This window comes from Fringilla coelebs (genome assembly GCF_963513975.1).
Source record: "Fringilla coelebs genome assembly, chromosome: 1".
Taxonomy (NCBI): domain Eukaryota; kingdom Metazoa; phylum Chordata; class Aves; order Passeriformes; family Fringillidae; genus Fringilla; species Fringilla coelebs.
Window position 1 is genome coordinate 7,849,165 of NC_140028.1, and position 15,035 is coordinate 7,864,199.

The 15,035-nt window shown below is 36.8% G+C and overlaps 1 protein-coding gene across 1 annotated transcript in view; it reads left to right on the top strand.

Moving 5' to 3' along the window:
- Positions 1 to 15,035, top strand: part of ZFAT (zinc finger and AT-hook domain containing) — a 66,516-nt gene that overhangs the window by 40,149 nt on the left and 11,332 nt on the right. Inside the window, exons 10-14 of the mRNA XM_084212199.1 lie at positions 1,888 to 1,976; positions 4,446 to 4,584; positions 10,452 to 10,570; positions 11,944 to 12,070; positions 14,121 to 14,251. Of these exons, the coding sequence (XP_084068325.1) occupies positions 1,888 to 1,976; positions 4,446 to 4,584; positions 10,452 to 10,570; positions 11,944 to 12,070; positions 14,121 to 14,251 (605 nt within the window). The remainder of the gene's footprint in view (positions 1 to 1,887; positions 1,977 to 4,445; positions 4,585 to 10,451; positions 10,571 to 11,943; positions 12,071 to 14,120; positions 14,252 to 15,035) is intronic.

Genomic DNA, 15,035 nt, shown 5'->3' on the forward strand with positions numbered 1-15,035 from the left:
GATTTCTTGAACAAATCTATGTGTGTATAAGTCATTACTGCAATTCATCTGAGACTGCTTTGAAATTTAGTGTTGTTAAGAACAGCACTGTAGTTGAGCAGGATCTAGCCATGTCTGGATTTGGTTTAAAATTGTGAAGTTAGCTTTAAACATTCAAATCCATTTGAGGAACTATGTTCTTTTATAGGTTACTGCTAGGTCAGGCTGAAAACTTGGCTCTAGAAGCATTGTTACTACCAGGAGCCTCCTTTATCTGGCTTCAAATTCATCATCCTCTGGAATAACTTCTAGTGGAAGGTGTCCCAGCCCATCACAGGGTGATGGGGGCTGGAACAAGATGATCTTTAAGGTCCTTCCAACCCAAACCATTCCATGACTCTGTGTTCCTTTTTGGTAAACCTCCATTTTTGACTGGTACAAATAAATCCAAGATTTAGGCTCTTGTGCCTTGCTTTTCACACTTCCAAAACTGTTCCAGGAAATTCCCAGTACCTTTGGAAGGTGAGTTTGACCACTGGCTCCAGTGGAAGCAGGATCTCACTGTCTGGAGTCTTAAGTGAGTTTCCTCACTAAGTCCACCCTAGCAAACTTTTCATGTATTTCAAACTCTTGTGAAAAAGGACATTTGTCACCAGGAATGTGGTTTGTCAGGGGACATTCAGCCTCTGGGTGACAGTTTCTCTTTGCCCAGTGTCCCTTGCTGTAGTGACAGCACTGCAGAAGTTCTTAGCAGCACACATCTAGTGTTCTTCAGTTATTTTACAAATAAGTGAATTTGAAAGCTGTTTCACTGTTATGAGTCTTGTCTTCCTGACTTATGAATCCAAGCAATTTTTGTTCAAATATCAGAGCCCTGCAAGGTCAGTATAAGTCGTGGAATATAAAGTAGTTTTGTGTCTGATTTATTCTTTTCCAGAAGACAGACTTCTCAAGAGTGACATGATAACAAGCAGTTCTGTAGTCCAGGGTCATTACTGCATGTGGGTAGAAGTAAACCAGAATGCCTGATTTTCTTTATTTTATTTAGATACCAGAAGGTGCTTCTTAGCTGTGTTTTATAGAAACTATCACACTTAGTATAAAATGCTTTTACCTTTTTCATCAGCATCTGGAATCTAAAGAAACCCCATCTCTTTGTGATAATACAGAACATTATCTATTCTACTGCTGCTTTACCTTTTGATTTGTACTTTTGGAGTAGTTTTTAGCATCCTTTTTCCACATCAGTCAAATACAATTTGCCAGCTGTGCACATTTAATTTAGGAATGAGGTCCTTCAGTATTTAATGCACTTTGTAATTTGGCTGCAGGTAGCAGGACTGATAGAATCTTAGAGGCAAAATAAGGAGAGAGAGAGCGTGAAACCCAGAGAATAAAAGGAAGGAAATTGTGTTCATTTAAATCATAAGAGAAAAAATAGATTAGTGAGAGAGACTGCTTTGAGGGGAAAATGTATTTGAATCACAGCAATTCAGTGCCTGGGAGAGAAATAACTAAACCCATGTGAACAAGATCAAACATTGGTGTTTTAAGGATTTCCAAGTGTGCTTTACAAACAGCAAAGTAGCTGTGCCTGCTGTTGTAAATAATGGATTTCCTTCTTCCATTTAGGGTGCACTATAACAATTCTTTTTCTTCTTTCCCAAGTGACTATCCCAGGAGAATCCAGAGCATTTAATGCTTATTATTTAAAGATTGCACTCAAGCCTTTTTTCCTCCCTTATTCTGCTCTTAGCTCTAGTTAAACAAAATTTTGCAGAGCAAGTGCCAGACTTCTTTTATTTTTCATTCTTAGCATTTTGGAATTTATCTTTATGAGGAAATAGAATCAGTAGTTTTCTGAACTTAAATAGAAGAAAATTATTCCATTTGCTATTCCCACTGCAGGAAAGCAGTTTAAATGCACAGTATGTGACTATACAGCTGCCCAGAAACCACAGCTCCTACGTCATATGGAACAACATGTCTCTTTCAAGGTAAGAAAACATATCAGTCATACTTAAAGTTATTAGGAAATACACAGAACTTTAGATAGCTGTATTAAAACTGGCACATTTTCTTGTATGGTGACAATTAACAGGATATAAACATTTTAATATTTTGGAAATTTTCACCTTATATTCAGACTTTTGCAATAGGGTTATTTTGTTCATAACCAATTTGTAATTAGTAGTTTTACTTGAGAAAAATATCTGTATTTTACAATATGAAACAAATTTTTTGGGGTTTGATTTTTAGTCCTTGAATGAGTGAATCTAATATGTACCTTAAAATGTCCTAGGGAGGTATGGAAGCAAATCCCCACTATCACTATTCATTCATATTTTCCCTGAAATTTGCCAGTCTCTTGTACTACAGATGAGTTCATATACTTGAAGAAAATTGAAGAGAATTAATTTTAAAACACTTACCTTAAAACATTTATCTGAAACATGCATTGGAAAGAGTTTTGAAAATTGTTAATGTTTATATGAAGTATTCAGATTAGAGATACAGTTTATTTTAATAAATTGTAGTATGTTTTTATTTCTAAATTTCACATTGGTTCTCAGTGTGATAGGTCCTAATGTAATGTATTGTGAAACGTTCTATTCAGTAAATAGGAATTATACTGGTCCCTTTTCCAGAAAATACAGTATTTTTTATTTAAGAAAATGTTCACTTTAATGTGAGGCTTTATCTTAACAGGGAACATATTTCTTATTGAAAACATGATACTATTTTCATATGTAACATCTTTCATTATGTAACAGATCATTTTACTTCTATATAGAGTACACTGCAGGCATTCTTAACAAGTACCATAAAGCAGCAAGGCAAGCAGTCTTTTCAATGATGGTTTAAGTTTTGGAAGACAAAACAAGTCGTCTAAAGAGATGATACATTTGGAACAAATAATTTTTCTGTCTTAAGTGTGTGGTTTTGCTCCAGACTTACATTTTTTAAAAGATTTTTTTTTTGTAAATGGAAAGATAATTTTCCTTTTTTGATGGCTAAAGAGATGAATGCACTCACAGTGCAGTTCTTGAAATGCAGCTGGTTCTGACCTTGGGATCTTCCTACACATATTGTGGCACTTCAGGACATCATCAAGAGAACTGAACTCTGGGTTAGATCAATCAGGAGTATTTGTTTAGAAGAGTTCAAAAAATGTTTGCCTCCTTCTAGGACAGTTGTTTTCATACTTATCAGGCTCAGAGAAATGCCACTACTTATGTGACCTAATGATCCTTTAATCCATCATATTTCCCAGCTCCATGAATTTTCAATCCTGCTCTCCAATAGTAGGTAGCATGCATGACTTGCACAAGTGAGTACTACAAGAGCACAGCAGTCTGTCTGCATTATTTTCTTTAAAAAATGACAGTTTCAGCAATAGAAAGAGAGGATCCATCTCTGAAATACTGAGTAGCTGAATTTTACAGTACCCTCTGAAGCATAAGGTTAAGGGAGTCTGAACATCACTTTTCTTCCTTATTTTTGCTGTTTGGAACCTGAAGGAAGATCATGAGCAATGAGCTTAGAAGAGTGTTCTAATCAATGTACCCTGACTGCAGACATTTCCCTGCTTTAAATTCAGCTCCTGGGTGAACATTTCTGTACCAGCTGAGGAGCTTTAGGTGGGACTGCTGTGCATGAAACAATTTCCATCCTATTCTGAGGTACCTGACTTTTCCCTGAGGACTTCAGTCAACATCTGCATGCTTTTAGAGGACATAATGTTTGTGTCAAGCTCCCTATGACTGTGATATATCTCAGTCAGAAAGTTATTATCAAAGGTTAACTTTAGGCTCAAATGTTTGTTTTCCTCTTTTTTTTTTCTTTAGGAATTTGTCTCTATGTCAGTTGAAGAGAGACGTGTTCTTAAAAAATTAATTAATTTAGTTGCCAAAGTCAGCTCACCAAATGGTCAGAGAATTGCAAATGCCAGGGAAAAGTGAAAGAAAAGGGAAGAGGGAAAAGTAAAAAAGGAAAGGGGAAGGGGAAGGAAAGGAAAAGGAAAAGGAAAAGGAAAAGGAAAAGGAAAAGGAAGCTGTTAAATTAGATTAGCTGTACAATCATGTTGTACTTTCAGTTATTTTAGTTGTCTTGCTGCCCTTTGTCAGACCAAAGCTCACAGCAGCTGAATCATTTTGTAGTAGAGAGTCTCCACATGGTCAGACCTGTTATCATCAATTATGAAAAGACACAATTTACTGAATTACAAAAACTGGGTAATATTCTTATTATAGTGAGAATATTTGTTGTCTTGCACATAATAAAAACAACCAAATTTAGGTAATGTTTAGTTACAGCTTCAATTTCTTTTGAATTTTTGAGAGTTCCCTTGAAAGATGCCCAAGCCAGAAATGAACATGGTTTCTTGGGGTCAAAACATTGCAGCTTAGACCAGTATCCTGAAGAGGTGAGGAAATACAGTCCAATATTTTCCTTTTTGCTCCCAGCCCTTCCGCTGTGCACACTGCCACTATTCCTGCAATATATCTGGGTCCCTGAAGAGGCATTACAACAGGAAGCATCCCAATGAAGAGTATGTCAATGCAGGGTCTGGGGAGCCTGCAGCTGAAGCTCTGATCCAGCAAGGTACATCTCCACCAAATAAGTTTTGTTGGTTTGTTTGGTTTTTTTTTCTGAAGCAAACTTGGTGTGAAGCTAAACTTTTGTGCAGTATGTGCTCTTCAGTTTATTGGGTGCCATATGGTAAATCATTACACCTTTTTAGTAATTCTGAAATGGCCACCATTTACCCTTCATTCAGTGTCCTTTGTTCTTGGTTTTAAGGGTGTGGGAACCAAAGTTTTGTTTGACCTTGACTGTGCTATGTGTTGTTGCACACATTTATCATTTACACTTGTCTGTCTCTTTTTGTAAGTCAAGTATCACTGCATGTTGAAATGAATGATAAATTTCTACCATTCTGCTGATAAATTTCTGTGACAATTCTGCAAGGTTGAACTCGAGGTAAAGCTCAGCAAACATAAGGAAAGAGACTGAAGAGTAAATGGCAGCAAATTATTCCCCCACTAGGAAAATCCAGGGAGTAAAGAGAGTACAGGTAAAACAGGTTAGGAATTGTTATGCTCAGAATGTTGTTTATGGGCAAAGGAAGCACACCTTGTCTGTGTAAGCCAAGAATTTATTAGTAATATAACAGAAATCACAACAGTCTAATTTAGGATTAGTCTGACTCCCATAAGTAGCTTTACTGTTACACACTGGGTAGATGAACCAAAGCAAACAACTGATTATACAGTCAGGTACATTTATGGGTGTCAAGCTCCTCCAGTTCTAATGCCTTGTGTGAGGAATATTGAGCAAGAAGAGGAGAAATCCAGATTAAATATTAAATTGTGTGGAAAATATTTTCATTCTTGGTAAAATTAAGTTTACTTCTTTGTTACTCATAACTTTAGAAAGTGTTTTCCCTATTTTTTTAGTAGAAACTACCAACAGTTTTATCCTTTGGAATCTTCAGTTTCTGATTTTGTTGAAGAGGAATAGAGACCAAAATAATGCTGTTGTATTAAATAATGAATTAAATGTAATTCTTCTAAGATTACATTATTTCTAAATGCTATTTCAAAATAATTAATCTAACACATAACATTTATCTATTGAAGGCATGAATCCATGTTAAAATACTGAAATCATGACACAGAGAAAGATAACTCAGTTGTAGATTCTCCCTTTAAACTTGCTCTATAAGGGGAAAATGTATAAACTACAATAAGTTATCTGGGTCTCTGTTGGTTTTGTATGACATTTCTTTGTTTCCTTTTGTAAAAAACAAAACAACCAAATAATTTTAAAAGTAAGTATCTGTAACAGAGTAGGAATATATAGTATAATTTTATGATTATTTCCACAGGCAGTACAAGTCCATGGGGAACCTGCAGTTGTTTTAAGGAAGTAATATTTGCTTGGTCAGTACTCAGAGCCTCTATTTCTTAGTCACCCAGATGAAGGAAAAACTCTTCACTATGGGGAGCTTTGTTTAACTTTCCAAATATCTGAGCACTGCAAGGAATTATTTGTCTGTAGCTTCTTTTAGTAAGAGATATGAGAGAATGAATTCTATTATATATTAGGGATCATATTTGCAATGTTTGGAACAAAGAACATTAATCTTATACTGATTAGGCTTTCCTTCCCCTTTGGGAGCCAGATAAATGCATTTCTGAAGGTAATTCTTTTCCACTGAAACAAAAGAACTGTAAAATTGTTGAGTTGCGAGAGTAGCCTTAAAATGGAGACATTGGATGAGATGAGATGAGAGAGAAGAGACTTTAACTTTCTCCTGTGGTGGATATCCTTTTCCCACCACACTGGAACATTGGAGAGGATGAAATTTAACCAGGTCAAATGTCAGCTTCTGCCCCCAGGGTGGAGCAATGCCTGGCACTAGTCTAAGTTGGGGACATCAGCCCTGCAGACAGGGATCTGGTTGGGAGCTGCTCTCCAGGAGCCAGCAGGGAGCCCAGAGGGCAAATCCCATCCTGGGCTGCATTAAACACAGCATGAGCAGCTGGAAAAAGAGAGGATTATCCTGCTGTGCTCAGGGTGGGAGCCCTGAGTGCAGGGCTGGGATCACCAGGTGAGGATGTGAGGGTTCATGACTGTGTCCAGAGGGTAACAAAGATGGTGATGGGGCTGGAATCATGTCCTGTGAGGAGCACCTGAGGGCTCTGGGCTTGTCTGGTTTGGAGGAGGCTGAGGGGTGACCTCATTGCTCTCTGACAGCTTCCTGAGGGAAAAAGGGGAGAGGGAGGTGCTGAGCTCTTCTCTTTGGGATCCAGTGATAGAACACGTTGGAATGGTTCAAAACTGTGCCTGGGAGGCTTAGACTGGACATTAGGAAGCATTTCTTTACTGAGAGGGTGGTGAAACTGTGGAAGAGGCTTCCCAGAGAGGTGATCAATGCCTGAAGGCTGTCAGTGTTTAAGGGGCATTTGGGCAGTGCCCTTAACAACAGCTTTAACTTTTGGTCACCCCTGAACTGGTCAGGCAGTTGGACTGGATGGTCCTTGGAGGTCCCTTACAACTGAAACAGCCTTTTCTGTTCTTTCCATCTCTGGCTTTGCATCCTTCTTTCTCTTCCTCTCCTTACACAGCATTTATATTTCCTGTGCTGACAGTAGTGCTGTGCCTGTTTTCCACATTCACCTGTGGAAAAGTCAGGCATTTTAGAGTAGTAATGAGGCATCAAATCCATGTAGGAGCTATGAAGTCAGTGTCTCTTCTCAGGGCTCTGTAATGAAGAAAGCTATATTAATAAGTGTGATTTCCCACATGCAGCTTCTTTTGCCAACTCAATTTCCTGTTCTGTGATGCATCAGATGTATCTTGCACCTGGGCTCCAAATAAGACCAGAGATTCCTTATCATGCTATAGAAACATCAGTTTTTCTCAGTGGGTCGGTAATCTCACTGGGGGAAGAATTGTTCCTGGTGGGAGACATTTGCATTTGGAAGTGATAAACATGAATCCTATTGAAGTTAATAAAGGTTTTCCTGATTTGGAAATCAGAATGTTTTCTGTATTTGGTTCATACAGAAAAAACAGGATAATGTGGACACATTCTGCAGTATGACAAGTAATATTTGTCCTATATGACACCTGGCTATCATACAAGGTAATAGATGTTAGAAATAAATTCTTTACTGTGAGGTACTGGAACAACTTACCCAGATAAATTGTGGATGCCCCATGCCTGGAAGTATTCAAGGCCAGGCTGGATGGAGCCCTCAGCAACCTGGTCCAGTGGATGGTGTCCCTGCCAATTGGCACAGGGATGGAACAAGATGATCTTTAAGGTCCCTTCCAACCCAAACCTTTGGATGATTCTGTGGGTTTCTGAGCTGCTTGGGCCAGAAGTTGCACCTTGCTGTCTGACAAGCTTCTGTTTAGTTTCAATTACTGTATTCATAGACCTGAAAAGCAATTTTGGAAAATTATTCATGTATTCGTATAAAGGAAGAAGACCTTTCAGGCCTGATATTAAACAAATCCTTTGAAATGAAGGGACTATAGATAAAAAGGAAAAGGAGAGAGTGCCAGCAAGCAAAAAGGCTTGAAAAGAATTGAGAGGGGAAAGTAACAAAGATTAATATCTAATAAAAGCTGTCTATATCTATTTGCATTGTATTCTGCTTTTTCTAAGTTACCTACTGATCCCAGAGTGAATTGCCTCACACTTGCTCATCTCCTCTACTCTCAGTTGGTTTTTGACTGCATTGCAGGCACTGCAAATAAACTTAATTGAAAATATTTATATGAACATAGGCTTCTGGACTGTACTCAAGATTCCTAGAATGAGCTTATAAAAAAATGAATGATTCATAGAAGAGGGACTGTGTTCATTGGAGTAACTGCATTGCCAAGGATAGACAGCAGTATTTTATTTCTGGGCTTGTGGTTAGAAATTGGAATCACCCAGGATCAGAGAAATGCTTGGAATTTTTCAGGGTTTATGTGTGTGTTTCTTTGTTTAAGTAGAAGTCTATGATCTGACATTTATTTTAGTTTTATAAATTAATAAAGGAAAACAAACAGCATAAGATTTTGATATATTCTGTAAAGGGGTCAAGAATATTATACATTACCCACTAGTTTTTCTGCAAGGCTCTGTCTATGTGCTCATTTTCGATGGCTTATTTTATAGCTTCATTTGCTTTGTACTGGGCAAGTCACATCAAATTTTTTCCAAATTTCTTTCTTTTCTCCTAACTGATACTCCCTCTCATCCATAAACATTTTGTTTACATGTCTGAGAGACAGATTTTGGTTTGTGTTTGTGCAGCTGCTCATGCAGGCCATACATGAGGATCCAGTTGTGGCTTCAGTGTTCTGTTTGACAGCTCTCATCACATGCTCTCTTTATCCAAAAATGAGAATTGTCTTGTGGAGATTTTAGGCCAATAAATAAAAAAGAGCACATGCCAATGGAAAGAAGTTGTGGAGCTATGCAAGATCTGCCTGCAGTGTTTTGTTACAAACATCAGTTCTGTTATTGAACGAAGTAAAGGTGTGTGATTCGTTGACACTCTTTGCATGTTACCCATTATTCTAAAAAATTATCTAGAAATTAATTTTTCTGAGCTTCCATATCAATTCACTGAAATGGAGTTATATATTGCCAGTTGAATTCTATGCCTCTATTACTTGTTATTTAATTAAAAGTCATAATGACAAAAGTTACAGATTTAATTTACCTGGTGTGTTGTTATAATAGTTTTGATATCAAAGTAATGCAGAAAAGTGTTCACTGCTTCACAGCAATGTGTTTTTCCTAGTAATACAGGTTGCTGTGAAATTAATGTGTAATTTCGTTTTCTGTAACTGGTAATATTATCTAATCTAATCTATTCTAACTTGAACTTTTTGAGTTTCCCTTAGTACAACTGCTTTAGTTTTGCCTAGAGATGGAATATTGAGCATCTGCTCTAACAGTGAAGTTTGGTAAAGACTTAGCAAAGAAGAGGGTTAGTGTAGTAGCAATGTCAGTGAAAGTAAGTGTCTCTCACCTTAGAGACTGGATGTAGTTACCCTCTGTTTTATCAAAATAAAAATTCTGTTTCTTTTCACCTGGTTACCATATGGTAGCTTTCCATTAATGTAAGATGAGATGTGTTTTCTAATTGCCTTGTTAATAAAGGACTGTGTAGCCAGGTCTTGGCTTATGTCCAGCTTCTGTGGGTGTGTTTGATGCCTTGGAAAACAATGGGTGAGAATCATCTTTTGCCACAATGAAATGGAGTCAGGCATGTGGCAGCACAGTTCCTGCTATTAGATTTGTTACAGTGAGTTCTGGTCACCTAATGCAACAATTTATCACATTGAGGATATTCATGTTGTCTTAAGTCAATAGAGGGGGAAAAAAAAGGAATACTTATTTGCATAATTACAAGAGAGATCTGACATTTGACCAAACGACTTTCATAAGCAAAAGAAGTAAAAGCTCTTTAATGTCATATGAAAAAATGGATTCTCATTATTTTATCATGCTTAGATTTTTACCTGTAATGCTGCACACTCACACATTAAACATTGTGTTAACTTCTTGCTATGCACCATTTTGTAGACAGAAAACTTTATTTACAGTTTTCATGTTAACATTAAACTCGAGCAAAAATATTTGGGTAAAGAGAATATTACATTGTTAATGCTTCCTAGTTTACTTTGCTAATGTAAAAAAAAAAACCACAATGTTTGTTTTGAAACTTGAGAAAATTAGAACAGCTGTATTAGAGAAGACACATTTAAAAAATATTGCTAAAGTATGCCACTGATGTATATGTTAAATATTAACATATTTCATATTGGACAAATGACTAAAATAAAACACTTCAAATGGCTTGACTGAGATGGGGTCAAATTAAACAGGTTGTTCCTGTGTTGAAAAAGAATTTATGTGAAAATAACTCAAAGAATTTATTTGTGTTTTCTTGTAGGTGGCATTAAATGTCCTGTTTGCAGCTTTGTGTACGGTACAAAATGGGAGTTCAACAGACATCTTAAAAATAAGCACGGAATGAAGTTGGTGGAGAATGATGGGGAGACCAAATGGGAGGTAAAGCAAAATAACAATGGCTTTGACCCTAAGATTTTTTAAAATTCTGGGGAGGAAAGTAAGGATAAAAATAAGAAGTGTGAAAAAATGTGGTTCTGACTTTATATAAGATGAGAAGGTTGTGGGATCTTAACTTTGTTTGAATGCATGCCTTGCTATGTCTGTTAAATTTTAATATATGGTAGGGTTAACAACATTGTAAATGCTTATTTTTGCATTTTAGGCTTCTAGTCTTCTGTTTGCAGCAGAAAGGGTGAAAGCTTTATATAAAAAAAAGTGAAATTGAAAAACTTAACTGCATTTTGTAATATGCTGAATATTCACTGGTGTTAACTGTAAGATGAGCAAAGCTGCAGAAGAAAGTTTATATCTTGGTCCAGAGAAGGCTAGAATCTAGAAAACTGAATTTTTTAATTGACCACCTGAAAAAATTATAATGTTACGCAGAGTAAGTCTTCCATGATGTGTTCCATGCTTTCAGCTTCAACCCTGAAGATGCAGAATCTATGGGAAAACCACAGATTTAGACACTTACATTAAAAAATTATGGTTGGCCAGTGGAGCGTGTTCCACTGCCCAAGCAGGCTGATTTTGATACCCAGTGAGAGGAAAAAGCCAGGAGTCAACTGCAGCTGGCTGACCCCCACAGTTTTAGGCCTCTTCTGCTAAACTTCAATCTGGCCCCCATCACAAATCTAATACCTGATTTGGAAAAGCTGACCTGCAGGTCTTGTCTAACAGTTATTGAGTATCCACACACAGAAGGATAAGTCTTTGAAAAACACTGGAGTAGGTTCTATTTGGACAGCTGTTCAAAGAAGTAGGACAAGCATTTTAAAATATAGCCCTTCAAAGTCCTTTATCCATATTCCAAATGATTCTCTGTACACTTTCCCTGTAGCTGCCCAAAGCTGGGAAAATAAGGGGACATCCTGAGTGCAAGAATGACTCTGTTGCTGAATTGGCTATAAAGAAAGAATAGACAGCTTGTCTTGAAAAAAACATAGGTTATGGAAAGGATAACTTTTCTGAAACAAATTGCCATTTCTTTTAAGCTTCTGAGGTGTTTTAGCAGTTCTGCATTATAAATTCATTTTTATCAAAAGGTTTTTGTTAAACCCTGGTACAGTGCAAGTCTGTTGTTACTTCTAAGATAACTGTGCAACAAAAATAGGGTCAGGACAAGAACTTTTGAAATAGAATCCAGACGAACCCTGTGGGATGATTATCCTGTCTCCCATGCAACACTCTTCTTGAATTCTGTTTCACCCAGTATAGCTCCTGTTACAGAATTTGTGTCCAAACTCATTCCTTATTGCTGTTAAATCACTGAAATGAGATTATTCATGCTCTGACTGGGTCTTGTTTCCAAGTTGACTGCCGAGGTTTCTGAAGAAGCATCCACTCAGTATCTCCATATCACAGAGGCTGGAGAGGATGTTCAAGGCACTCAAGCTGCTGTGGCTGCATTACAGAACCTCAGATACACTTCTGAGAACAGTAAGTTACCTTTTTCCTAGGCTGGAACACAAATATACCTTTTCTTCCAAAATATCCAATTCTTTTGAGTGTACTGGGCAATATACAACCTCCTGTAATCTCCTATTAAAATTTATGAAATAAGTCATGCAGAACTTACTTCTGGGGGGCTATATTTTCTTTAAGTATAAATGAGAAATTATAATTCATTATGAACTTCTATATCCTAAAGTCATTAATACTTATCACTGCCTGTTTTGCACTTTATTATTAGCTGTGTGGAATTTCCTGCCTGTATTATTAAACATGCTGTGAAATTAGCTATCTTGGCAGAGTAGATGGTGTGTATCTAATGACAATTCTCTGGCTATTATTTTTCTCCCTCTCTGGCTTTAGTCAGCAAGACTGCAGGAGTGACATGCTGGAATAGCTCATTTACCACGTTCCCAAGACAGCACTAGCAATCTCAATTTTGGTGGTACACAAAACTAAGTGAGCTATTCTGTATCAGATTGAGAAGGAAAAGAGTAGTATTAGATAATGTCTGCCAAGTGATAAATAACAAAACCCAGGAGAAAAGAAAAAAATGCCCAGTTTTCTGAGAGTGTTAAAACACCAGAGACTAGAGTAGGTGCTCCTAGGTGGTTTTTTTTAATACATATAAATAAATGCCCTGGTTATGAGAAGACAGCATTTTACAATTGTTTACCATTGTAGTCTTTATAGTTCACCATACAGATACATGTCAAAAACTCTCAGTTTTTATGGATTTTCCAAGCATGTTGCAATTAAATTACATTGCATTACTTTAATGAGTTGTGATTCTGAATAAGTGAAAACTTATTGAGAACTTTTCTTAAGCTTCTATATATCTAAATTAAAATAAATATTGTCATGGAATGTACTGTACATAGTAATCTTTATTTTAAGCATGAAGCTATAATTTTTTGAGTAATCTTCTTTTTAGAGCATCCAACTTTAGGTACTCTTCCAGCATATTCCCTCTTAGTATAAAACCAGTACTATCTTGTCTAAAGGCAGTTTTATAGTTAAAAAAACCCAAAGCAAGCAAACCTTTTTCAGTACTCAGATACACTTGTTTCTTACATAAATAACAAAATATAGCTACTTTCTATTTGAAATTTAATTATCTGACCTAGATTGCCTATACTATCACAGTATCAACCTCAGTTTAAAAGTTTAAGTTAGGAAATTAGATTTATTCTATTTTCTATCTTTTTTCTATCTCTGACAATGATTAAAGCAACTATAGGACAGCTTTACATAGCCCTGACAATTTCTTTTCCTGTCTGACATCTCCCTCATGCTGACAGTGGGCATGTAGGAATGGTGGGCCATTGGTGGGAATTTGTATTCCTGCATAACAAAAACCATTTTTCTGCATTCAGGTCTTTCACAGCTTGTGAGAAGTACAACTATAAATGTTTTGTTTGGTTTTTTTGTAAACATCCCTTTTCTTTGGCAGGGCTACACACATGAGAGAATTTTTTAAAAAGGACAGACATGTTCTGATCCAGTGTTTATAAAGTGATCAGTATGAGTTTTCCCAATCAATTAACCTTTTCCTTCAGCAGGTTAGTGATAAAACTTCTTCATTTAGGTTGAGGGGTATTGCAAAGGACCAGACAGAGGGTAAACACAGGTTTCTAAAGTACCAAATGGCTGTTAGGGTTATAGGTATACAGGTAGGTTCTGTGTAAGGTGAATGTCTGGTAAATGCACATTTGGATTTGTAAGGTCTTGCAGTTTCCTAATTTGCAATTCCTGGTATGGCTTGTGGCTGTTGTTTCTTTATTCAATGTACTCTTTTAGATCTCTTTCAAATAGGCATAGCAGTGATCAGTGTGGCTGCACTTGCTGATTCATGCATTCCCTGGGCAAATTTGTTTTGTGAATACTTCCCTGCCATAGATCTGTTATTAAAATGTCACATTACTGAGCTTTTTGAATTGTACCAACAGCACTGCAAGTCGGGGCTGTGCTGTTTGGTTCACATAGGCTCAGAACTGTTCTCCTGTGATGATCTTACGGCTGCTGTCTTTTTGATAAGGTGAAAGACTGGATCCAACAGCTGTAAACATCCTGCAGCAGATCATTGAGTTGGGTTCAGAGTCCCACGATGCCACTGCAGTGGCTTCTGTTGTTACCATGGCACCTGGCACGGTGACAGTGGTGAAGCAGGTAAGAGCTCTTTTCTTCTCTAAACCAGCCACATTTAATTTTCATATAATTACTGTGAAATGGGTGTGACTTTGCAAGGGACAAATTTTAAATGATCATTCAAGACACATAGAGAACTTTTCATGATTTTTCACTGGGTGTTGTGTGTATGGGTGTTTACATGCCCAAGCATGTACATGTTTATATATATACACATATATCTTTATACATCTAAAAGTGCATATAGTTGTGTATGTTTTATAGTTTTTATAGTTTTTGAATGAATGAATACATCTGTATCTGTATGTAGGTATATGTGTGAAAATACAGCTTTTTTTCTAGCAGGTATTTTCAGGTTTTATAAAATAACATATTTTGTGCAGACATTAATGCCATTGGCATCTAAAAGATTCAGGTGATCCTTGGTGCAGCAAGCAAAAGGAAATAATTTGCAACTTAAGGTGCCTATAGGGTTCAAGCATCAAGACTTTTGCTCAGTATTCCTCCTCACAGGTGTCTGCTAACTTCAATTTTTCATTCTCCTCTCAGTGTTCTTTAAACTCTGCTTGTTCCTTCTCTTTCAGCACAGCTCTTTGCTTATCCCTTTCCCCACTGATTCACTGGGGTCTCTGCACTCAGTGGTTGACAGGTGAGGAAAGTACATGAGAAATTTTAACTTCCTAAAGAGTTTAAGTAACTCTTTTTATTTAAATGAACCAGAAGTGATTATTCTGAGTGCTAAAACTAACTTTTGAGTTCAGTATTTTTTGTAGTGTTTTGAACACTGAATTCATGGGAGTTCCAT